Below are 11708 nucleotides of genomic sequence, written 5' to 3'. Positions count from 1 at the left end.
CCCTGGTCCCTGGTACACCTCCCTGTGGTCCAGTACCAATCCCTGGCCCCTGGTACACCTCCCTGTGGTCCAGTACCCATCCCTGGCCCCTGGTACACCTTCCCTGTGGTCCAGTACCCATCCCTGGCCCCTGGTACACCTTCCCTGTGGTCCAGTACCCATCCCTGGTCCCTGGTACACCCCCTCTGTGGTCCAGTACCCATCCCTGGCCCCTGGTTCACCTTCCCTGTGGTCCAGTACCCATCCCTGGCCCCTGATACACCTTCCCTGTGGTCCAGTACCCATCCCTGGTCCCTGGTACACCTCCCTGTGGTCCAGTACCCATCCCTGGTCCCTGGTACACCTTCCCTGTGGTCCAGTACCCATCCCTGGCCCCTGGTACACCTTCCCTGTGGTCCAGCACCCATCCCTGGTCCCTGGTACACCTTCCCTGTGGTCCAGTACCCATCCCTGGTCCCTGGTACACCTTCCCTGTGGTCCAGTACCCATCCCTGGCCCCTGGTACACCTTCCCTGTGGTCCAGTACCCATCCCTGGCCCCTGGTACATCTCTCCTGTGGCCCAGTACCCATCCCTGGCCCCTGGTACACCTCTCCTGTGGCCCAGTACCCATCCCTGGTCCCTGGTACACCTCTCCTGTGGCCCAGTACCCATCCCTGGCCCCTGGTACACCTCTCCTGTGGCCCAGTACCCATCCCTGGTCCCTGGTACACCTTCCCTGTGGTCCAGTACCCATCCCTGGCCCCTGGTACACCTTCCCTGTGGTCCAGTACCCATCCCTGGCCCCTGGTACACCTCTCCTGTGGCCCAGTACCCATCCCTGGTCCCTGGTACACCCCCCTGTGGTCCAGTACCCATCCCTGGCCCCTGGTACACCTTCCCTGTGGTCCAGTACCCATCCCTGGCCCCTGGTACACCTTCCCTGTGGTCCAGTACCCATCCCTGGCCCCTGGTACACCTTCCCTGTGGTCCAGTACCCATCCCTGGCCCCTGGTACACCTTCCCTGTGGCCCAGTACCCATCCCTGGCCCCTGGTACACCTCTCCTGTGGCCCAGTACCCATCCCTGGCCCCTGGTACACCTCTCCTGTGGCCCAGTACCCATCCCTGGCCCCTGGTACACCTCTCCTGTGGCCCAGTACCCATCCCTGAACGATTCTATCCCTTCCATTCCATCCAGGTCCCAACTATCCGGGACTTACCTATCTCTTCAGGGGCTCCGACCAGCCGATACACCGCCCTTTCCATCCTTTCCCAGGCTAGAGCCGTCCTCGAGCCGTCTATCCCTTCAGCCCGCCAAATATCTTTTACTGTCTCGTAGACGACTATTAATCTTACTGTCTCTTGCTGGCAATCTTGTTCCTCTGTCTCTCTGTCTCTGTCTCTCTCTGTCTCTCTCTGTTTCTCTCTGTCTCTGTCTCTCTCTGTCTCTGTCTCTCTCTGTCTCTCTCTGTTTCTCTCTGTCTCTGTCTCTCTCTGTCTCTGTCTCTGTCTCTCTCTGTCTCTCTGTCTCTGTCTCTGTCTCTGTCTCTGTCTCTGTCTGTTTCTGTCTCTGTCTCTCTCTGTCTCTCTGTCTCTGTCTCTCTGTCTCTCTCTCTCTCTCTCTCTCTCTCTCTCTCTCTCGCTCTCTCCCTCCTTCTCTCCTCTAAGACGGTATTCCTTTATCCTCTCCACCCGTCACAACGTCAATAAACTGATGTACTAAATTGCCCGACCCTAACCTACCGGCGGACCCACTAGTAGAAAACGGGACATCACGTCCAATTGGTGAGCCGCCATGATGTTCTGCCCCTTAGAGGGTGATGTACACCCATTAGAAATACGATAACTATCCGAGCGGCCGAATTGGCTAGTTCACTCATTATCAAAATGAGAAACTAAATGATTTTTTTTAAGGAAATCGCTCAGTAAAAAAAAATGTTTTGTCCAGCCATAAGCGTCAAAATACAACAGTTTTGTCCAGCCATAAACGTCAAAAATACATCAGTTTTGTCCAGCCATAAACGTCAAAATACAACAGTTTTGTCCAGCCATAAACGTCGAAAATACAACAGTTTTGTCCAGCCATAAACGTCGAAAATACAACAGTTTTGTCCAGCCATATACGCCAAAAATACAACTGTTTTGTCCAGCCATAAACGTCAAAAATACATCAGTTTTGTCCAGCCATAAACGTCAAAATACAACAGTTTTGTCCAGCCATATACGTCAAAATACAACAGTTTTGTCCAGCCATAAACGTCGAAAATACAACAGTTTTGTCCAGCCATATACGCCAAAAATACAACTGTTTTGTCCAGCCATATACGTCAAAATACAACAGTTTTGTCCAGCCATAAACGTCGAAAATACAACAGTTTTGTCCAGCCATAAACGTCAAAATACAACAGTTTTGTCCAGCCATAAACGTCAAAAATACAACAGTTTTGTCCAGCCATAAACGTCGAAAATACAACAGTTTTGTCCAGCCATATACGCCAAAAATACAACTGTTTTGTCCAGCCATATACGTCAAAATACAACAGTTTTGTCCAGCCATAAACGTCGAAAATACAACAGTTTTGTCCAGCCATAAACGTCAAAATACAACAGTTTTGTCCAGCCATAAACGTCAAAAATACAACAGTTTTGTCCAGCCATAAACGTCGAAAATACAACAGTTTTGTCCAGCCATATACGTCAAAAATACAACAGTTTTGTCCAGCCATAAACGTCGAAAATACAACAGTTTTGTCCAGCCATATACGTCAAAAATACAACTGTTTTGTCCAGCCATATACGTCAAAATACAACAGTTTTGTCCAGCCATATACGTCAAAATACAACAGTTTTGTCCAGCCATATACGTCAAAAATACAACTGTTTTGTCCAGCCATATACGTCAAAATACAACAGTTTTGTCCAGCCATATACGTCAAAATACAACAGTTTTGTCCAGCCATAAACGTCGAAAATACAACAGTTTTCCTTAACCAGACACAACCCAACCCAACCAACCCACCTAACCTCTGGAGGCCGAGGGCGAGGCTACGTGAATAATACGGTGGTTTAATTTTGTTTTAATACGTCGTAATTTCAACGGACTGGTCGAGTTCCATTAATAATGCGACGTGTTAGGCGAGGGATCACGTTACTCGGCATCCGAACACGTTACTCGGCATCCGAACACGTTACTCGGCATCCGAACACGTTACTCGGCATCCGAACACGTTACTCGGCATTCGAACACATTCCTCGGCATCTGAACACATTCCTCGGCATCTGAACACATTCCTCGGCATCCGAACACAATACTCGGCATCCGAACACAATACTCGACATCCGAACACAATACTCGACATCCGAACACATTATTCAGCATCCAAACACATTCCTCGGCATCCGAACACATTATTCAGCATCCGAACACATTCCTCGGCATCCGAACTCATTACTCGGCATCCGAACTCATTACTCAGCATCCGAACACATTACTCAGCATCCGAACACGTTACTCGGCATCCGAACACATTACTTTAGGGTGTACTGAACTGCCGCCCTGTTCGAAATGGGGCACAGAGAACGAGGTGGGTGGGGTTCAGGCGACACAGTTCCTGGATGGGTGATAGGCCCCTACTCAAGAGAGGGGGGGGGGGGGCTTCACACAGTGATTTAAGGCATCTTTTGGACAGAAAAGGTGCAGTATGTGTTTTTGAAAAGGCTATCGCATTGATTTACACATTTTAAAAAAGGCTATCGCATTGATTTACACATTTTAGAAAAGGCTATCGCATTGATTTACACATTTTAGAAAAGGCTATCGCATTGATTTACACATTTTAAAAAAGGCTATCGTATTGATTTACACATTTTAGAAAAGGCTATCGCATTGATTTACACATTTTAGAAAAGGCTATCGCATTGATTTACACATTTTAGAAAAGGCTATCGCATTGATTTACACACTTTAGAAAAGGTTATCGCATTGATTCACACACTTTAGAAAAGGCTATCGCATTGATATACACATTTTAGAAAAGGCTATCGCATTGATAAACACATTCTAGAAAAGGCTATCGCATTGATATACACATTTTAGAAAAGGCTATCGCATTGATCCACACATTCTAGAAAAGGCTATCGCATTGATATACACATTTAAGAAAAGGCTATCGCATTGATAAACACATTCTAGAAAAGGCTATCGCATTGATATACACATTTTAGAAAAGGCTATCGCATTGATCCACACATTCTAGAAAAGGCTATCGCATTGATATACACATTTTAGAAAAGGCTATCGCATTGATATACACATTTTAGAAAAGGCTATTGCATTGATCCACACATTCTAGAAAACTCTATCGACTTAGTACATCTATTTTTGGAAACAGCCCTTTTCCAATCTATTATATATATAAAACAGCTTCCACCCCCACTACCCAACCACTTGGGGTGGACGGTAGAGCGACGGTCTGGCTTCATGCAGGTCGGCGTTCAATCCCCGACCGTCCACAAGTGGTTGGGACACCATTCCTTTCCCTCCGTCCCATCCCAAATCCTTATCCTGACCCCTTCCCAGTGCTATATAGTCGTAATGGCTTGGCGCTTTCACCCTGATAGTTCCCTTCCCTCCCCCCCCTGTCCTCACACTTAATGCCTGACTAAGCCGGATCAAGCTGCGACAGATTAGACCAGCCTATCTAATCCCCAATCCCTTGTACGCTTTGGGTCAGCCAAAAACCGCTTCAAATTTGACGTATTAACCGCTTCAAATTTGACGTACTAACCGCTTCAAATTTGACGTATTAACCGCTTCAAATCTGACGTATTAACCGCTTCAAATTTGACGTATTAACCGCTTCAAATTTGACGTATTAACCGCTTCAAATTTGACGTATTAACCGCTTCAAATTTGACGTATTAACCGCTTCAAATCTGACGTATTAACCGCTTCAAATTTGACGTATTAACCGCTTCAAATCTGACGTATTAACCGCTTCAAATTTGACGTATTAACCGCTTCAAATCTGACGTATTAACCGCTTCAAATTTGACGTATTAACCGCTTCAAATTTGACGTATTAACCGCTTCAAATTTGACGTATTAACCGCTTCAAATTTGACGTATTAACCGCTTCAAATTTGACGTATTAACCGCTTCAAATTTGACGTATTAACCGCTTCAAATTTGACGTATTAACCGCTTCAAATTTGACGTATTAACCGCTTCAAATTTGACGTACTAACCGCTTCAAATTTGACGTATTAACCGCTTCAAATTTGACGTACTAACCGCTTCAAATTTGACGTATTAACCGCTTCAAATTTGACGTATTAACCGCTTCAAATTTGACGTATTAACCGCTTCAAATTTGACGTATTAACCGCTTCAAATTTGACGTATTAACCGCTTCAAATCTGACGTATTAACCGCTTCAAATTTGACGTATTAACCGCTTCAAATCTGACGTATTAACCGCTTCAAATTTGACGTATTAACCGCTTCAAATCTGACGTATTAACCGCTTCAAATTTGACGTATTAACCGCTTCAAATCTGACGTATTAACCGCTTCAAATCTGACGTATTAACCGCTTCAAATCTGACGTATTAACCGCTTCAAATTTGACGTATTAACCGCTTCAAATCTGACGTATTAACCGCTTCAAATCTGACGTATTAACCGCTTCAAATTTGACGTATTAACCGCTTCAAATCTGACGTATTAACCGCTTCAAATTTGACGTATTAACCGCTTCAAATTTGACGTACTAACCGCTTCAAATTTGACGTATTAACCGCTTCAAATTTGACGTATTAACCGCTTCAAATTTGACGTATTAACCGCTTCAAATTTGACGTAATAACCGCTTCAAATTTGACGTATTAACCGCTTCAAATTTGACGTATTAACCGCTTCAAATTTGACGTATTAACCGCTTCAAATTTGACGTAATAACCGCTTCAAATTTGACGTATTAACCGCTTCAAATTTGACGTATTAACCGCTTCAAATTTGACGTATTGTGGGCTTCGAGAGAGAAAGAGATTTTCGGGTATTTTTCTCCATCTCGGATGGCCGGTAATCCTCGTTTATCCGGCCTCCTGCCAACCCCTTAACCGGAAAGCCAATTAATGAGTCTTAGACGGCTTATTGGTTTTCAATTTCGCCTTTTTTTTAAGGTCTTTTGTTGGCTTTTATTGTCGAGTCGAACACGATAGCTGTTTGGTAGTGATTGGGGGCAGTGATTGGTGGTGATTGGGGCGGTGTTTTGTGGTGATTGGGGCAGTGATTGATGGTGATTGGGGCGGTGTTTGGTGGTGATTGGGGCAGTGATTGATGGTGATTGGGGCGGTGTTTGGTGGTGATTGGGGCAGTGATTGGTGGTGATTGGGCCGGTCTTTGGGGCAGTGATTGGTGGTGATTGGGGCGGTGTTTGGGGCAATGATTGGTGGTGATTGGGGCGGTCTTTGGGGCAGTGATTGGTGGTGATTGGGGCAGTGATTGGTGGTGATTGGGGCGGTGTTTGGTAGTGATTGGGGCAATGATTGGAGCAGTGATTGGTGGTGATTGGTGCGGTCTTTGGGGCAGTGATTGGTGGTGATTGGGGCAGTGATTGGTGGTGATTGGGGCGGTGTTTGGTGGTGATTGGGGCAGTGTTTGGTGGTGATTGGGGCAGTGTTTGGTGGTGATTGGGGTAGTGTTTCGTGGTGATTGAGGCGGTGTTTGGTAGTGATTGGGGCAGTGCTTGATGGTGATTCGGGCAGTGATTGGTGGTGATTGGGGCGGTGTTTGGTGGTGATTAAGGCAGTGTTTGGCGGTGATTGGGGCAGTGATTGATGGTGATTAGGGGCAGTGTTTGGTGGTGATTGGGGGCAGTGTTTGGTGGTGATTGGGGGCAGTGTTTGGTGGTGATTGGGGCAGTGTTTGGTGGTGATTGGGGGCAGTGTTTGGTGGTGATTGGGGCAGTGTTTGGTGGTGATTGGGGCGGTGTTTGGTGGTGATTGGGGCAGTGTTTGGTGGTGATTGGGGCAGTGTTTGGTGATTGGTCAGTATTTGGTGGTGACTGGGGCGGTGTTTGGTGGTGATTGGGGCGGTGTTTGGTGGTGATTGGGGCAGTGTTTGGTGGTGATTGGGGCAGTGTTTGGTGATTGGTCAGTATTTGGTGGTGACTGGGGCGGTTTTTGGTGGTGATTGGGGCAGTGTTTGGTGGTGATTGGGGCAGTGTTTGGTGATTGGTCAGTATTTGGTGGTGACTGGGGCGGTGTTTGGTGGTGATTGTGGCGGTGTTTGGTGGTGATTGGGGCCGTGTTTGGTGGTGATTGGGTCTAGTGATTGAAGGCAGTGTTTGGTGGTGATTTGGCTGTATCAGGAAGTGATTGGGGCAGTGTTTGGTGGTGATTGGGGCAGTGATTGGTGGTGATTGAGGGCGGTGTTTGGTGGTGATTGGGTAGTATCAGGAAGTGATTGGGGCAGTGTTTGGTGATTGGGCAGTATCAGGAAGTGATTGGGGCAGTGTTTGACGGTGATTGGGCAGTATCAGGAAGTAATTGGGGAGTGTTTGGCCGTGATTGGGCAGTATCAGGAAGTGATTGGGGGAGTGTTTGGAGGTGATTGGGCAGTATCAGGAAGTGATTGGGGGAGTGTTTGGCGGTGATTGGGCAGTATCAGGAAGTAATTGGGGAGTGTTTGGCCGTGATTGGGCAGTATCAGGAAGTGATTGGGGGAGTGTTTGGAGGTGATTGGACAGTATCAGGAAGTGATTGGGGGAGTGTTTGGCGGTGATTAGGCAGTATCAGGAATTAATTTATTTAATTAATTAATTAATTTAATTAATTAATTTAATTTATTTACTAAAGAGGAACTTAACAATATGCCTTCAGCTGAACAAGTCTATGTGGGTGGGGACGAGGACAGGTTGACTAGTTTAGCAGTTACCAGGGAGGATGTTCTTAAACAAATAGTAAAACTCAAACCAAACAAATCCCCAGGGCCGGATGAAGTGTTTGCCAGGGTGCTTAAAGAATGCAAAGAGGAGCTTTGTGACCCACTGTCAACCATATTTAATAAATCAATAGAGTCAGGCAGAGTGCCAGAGTTTTGGAAAGTTGCTAATGTGATACCAGTTTTTAAGAAAGGAGATAGATCACTTGCGTCTAACTATCGACCAATTAGCCTAACGTCTATTGTGGGAAAGTTACTCGAATCTATAATAGCAAATAAAATTCGTCTTCATCTTGAAAAACATAAATTAATAATTGAGTCGCAACATGGTTTTATAAATGGCCGTTCATGTTTAACAAATTTGTTATCTTTTTATTCTAGCATTGTTGAGGCAGTTGATAGTGGTAAGGATTGCGATGTTGTATACCTTGACTTTAGCAAAGCTTTTGATACAGTGCCACATGAAAGACTGATTAAAAAAATAGAGTCTCATGGTATTGGGGGTGCTATATTAAGCTGGATTAGGGCATGTCTATACCAAAGGAAACAGAGAGTTAGTATAAATGGAATCAAGTCAGAGTGGGAAAATGTTGTAAGTGGAGTGCCTCAAGGCTCTGTCCTGGGACCTCTGTTGTTTATAATATATATAAATGATTTAGATTCAGGTTTGAGTAGCAACATTTGCAAATTTGCCGATGATACGAAAATCGGTAGGGAAATTAATTCGGAGGAGGACTCACTATCACTTCAAGTTGATCTAGATAGGGTTTTGAAATGGTCAAAGGATTGGCAGATGCAGTTTAATGCTGATAAATGTAAAGTTCTGAGGTTAGGTAAAGATGATAGAGTTACAAGATACGAGCTAGATGGTGTTGTGATTGCGAAGTCGGATTGCGAAAGGGATCTGGGAGTTATGATTAGTAAGAATTTAAAACAAAAGGATCAATGCATAAATGTTCGTAATAAGGCAAATCGGACACTTGGATTTATTAATCGCAGCGTTAGTAACAAGACACCTGGTGTGGTTCTCAAGCTATATCTTGCTCTAGTTAGGCCCCATTTAGATTATGCAGTTCAGTTTTGGTCGCCATATTATAGAATGGATATAAATTCACTTGAACGTGTCCAGCGTAGGATGACTAAGTTAATTCCCCAAATTAGAAATCTTTCATATGAAGAAAGATTAACAAAGCTTAAGTTGCATTCACTGGAAAGGCGAAGAGTTAGGGGCGACATGATAGAGGTTTACAAGTGGGTGAATGGACATAACAAGGGGGATATTAATAGGGTATTAAAAGTATCAACACAGGACAGAACACGAAACAATGGGTATAAATTGGATAAGTTTAGATTTAGGAAAGACTTGGGTAAATACTGGTTCAGTAACAGGGTTGTAGATTTGTGGAACCAATTGCCGCGTAACGTGGTGGAGGTGGGGTCCCTCGATTGTTTCAAGCGCGGGTTGGACAAGTATATGAGTGGGATTGGGTGGTTATAGAATAGGAGCTGCCTCGTATGGGCCAATAGGCCTTCTGCAGTTACCTTTGTTCTTATGTTCTTAATTGGGGAGTGTTTGGCCGTGATTGGGCAGTATCAGGAAGTGATTGGGGCAGTGTTTGGCGGTGATTGGGCAGTATCAGGAAGTAATCAGAAAGTAAAGGAAGTACCTAAGCAAACATTAGTTGTGGGAGATTCCCAGATAAGGTATTTGGATAGAACGTTTTGTGCTAGAGATAGGGGGAACAGGTTAAGGGTTTGCTATCCCGGAGCTGGCATTGGTGATATTATAAACAACATGAATGATATTATGGCTGGTAATGGGAACAATCCCATTATTTGCATTAGCGTGGGAGGAAATGATGTTGGTCGAGTCAGGAGTGAGGAACTGATTCAGAGGTATAAAACAGCCATAGAGTTAGTTAGGAGCAAGGGAGGAATCCCGATCATATGTGGCATTCTTCCAAGAAAGGGAGTGGGAAATGAATGGATATCGAGGGCACTTGGTGTCAATTGCCGGCTGGAAAGATATTGCAAATCAAATGCAATATCTTTCATAGACAACTGGGAACACTTCTATGGAAGAAATGAAATGTATGCTCGTGATGGGGTGCATCTATGGAGAGCTGGGGTTGTTGCTGTTGCGAACTCGCTAGAAGAAGTGGTTAGAGGTGTTTGTTTGGGTTTAAACTGTTAGTAGATAGAGGTATGGGAATTGATTTGGAGGAAGGAGGTAATAAAAGTATGTGTTTGTGGGAGAAAGGAATTGGCAAAACGATCAGGGAAAGAGAAGGTCCGCAAAATAACAATTCACTTAGGGTATATTACACTAACAGTAGAAGTCTAAGAAATAAAATTAACGAATTAAATGCTCTTGTCTGCACAGAAAAAATAGATATTATTGCACTTACCGAAACGTGGATGAATGTAGAAAATAGAGAACTATTAGCTGAATATCAAATATATGGATTTAAACTATTTCACACAGATAGATATATTAGACGAGGAGGTGGAGTAGCCATATATGTTAGGGACAATTTGAAATGTAGTCTCAAAGAGGGAATCAAAACAGAGCCACACACAGAAACTATTTGGATTGAATTAAACGAAAAAGCTAATAATATTATAATAGGAGTAATATATAGGCCACCAAATTTAGACAGAATGGAAGCAAAGCATCTATGGGATGAAATATCTAGAGCATCTAGATCTAACAGTATTTATGTCATGGGTGACTTTAATTTTAGCGGAATAAACTGGTTGAACAAAACAGGGAATAGTGAAGCAGAAGATTTTCTAGAATTAATTGACGATTGCTTTCTTACGCAACACATTAAGGAACCAACACGGGAAAATAATATTTTAGATTTAGTGTTAACTAACAGGGAAACGCAAATTAATGACATCGAAATAGGGAGTGAGCTAGGGAGCAGTGATCACAAAGAAATCAGATTTAGCATAGAATGGAATAGACCAGTAGGAGAAAATTCTGTTAAAGTGCCAGATTTTCGAAAAGCTGATTTTAATAGCCTAAGAAATTTTTTGGGTCAAATTGATTGGAAAAGCTTGGGTATGGGGTGTGGGCCGGTCTTGGAGCGAGACATGAACCCAGCGATAGGTGACTTAAATGGGGATTTCGATGTGGATTCAATATATAACTTATTTAAGAATATTCTAAACAAAGCACAGGAACGTAGTATACCATACAAATTGAATAGATCGTATACTAATGACCCAAAGTGGATAACAAAGAATTTGAAGAACCTTATAGGTAAAAAGAGAGCTTGGTACAAAAGGATTAAAAATGGGGAGGTCACTTTAGAACAGGAATTCGTACAACTGGTTAGAAATGTTAAAAAAGAGATAAGGAAAGCAAAAAGAAACTATGAAGTTCGCATAGCAGGGCAAGCAAAGACAAATCCTAAAGGGTTTTTTCAGTTATATCGTACTAAGACTAGGGAAAGGATAGGTCCATTAAAAACTGAGACAGGTCAAATAACAGATAGTGATGAAGAGATGAGTAGTATTTTTAATAAATATTTTGTATCTGTATTTACTAAAGAGGAACTTAACAATATGCCTTCAGCCGAACAAGTCTATGTGGGTGGGGACGAGGACAGGTTGACGAGTTTAGCAGTTACCAGGGAGGATGTTCTTAAACAAATAGTAAAACTCAAACCAAACAAATCCCCAGGGCCGGATGAAGTGTTTGCTAGGGTGCTTAAAGAATGCAAAGAGGAGCTTTGTGACCCACTGTCAACCATATTTAATAAATCAATAGAGTCA

The 11708-nt window shown here is 43.8% G+C and overlaps 2 protein-coding genes across 2 annotated transcripts in view; one reads left to right on the top strand and one right to left on the bottom strand.

Annotated features, from left to right (window-relative positions):
* Positions 1–3389, bottom strand: part of LOC123749618 (glutamate receptor ionotropic, NMDA 2A) — an 85517-nt gene extending 82128 nt beyond the window's left edge. Inside the window, exon 1 of the mRNA XM_069326702.1 lies at positions 3213–3389. Coding sequence (XP_069182803.1) covers positions 3213–3389 — 177 coding nt within the window. The remainder of the gene's footprint in view (positions 1–3212) is intronic.
* A 156-nt stretch (positions 3390–3545) lies between these two features.
* The window catches only part of LOC123752907 (metabotropic glutamate receptor 4), a 91826-nt gene continuing 83663 nt past the window's right edge, over positions 3546–11708 (top strand). The window contains exon 1 of the mRNA XM_069326701.1: positions 3546–3564. Within this exon, the coding sequence (XP_069182802.1) occupies positions 3546–3564 (19 nt within the window). The remainder of the gene's footprint in view (positions 3565–11708) is intronic.

Source organism: Procambarus clarkii, chromosome 18 (assembly GCF_040958095.1).
Source record: "Procambarus clarkii isolate CNS0578487 chromosome 18, FALCON_Pclarkii_2.0, whole genome shotgun sequence".
Lineage (NCBI taxonomy): Eukaryota > Metazoa > Arthropoda > Malacostraca > Decapoda > Cambaridae > Procambarus > Procambarus clarkii.
This window is presented reverse-complemented; position numbering and strand designations above follow the sequence as displayed.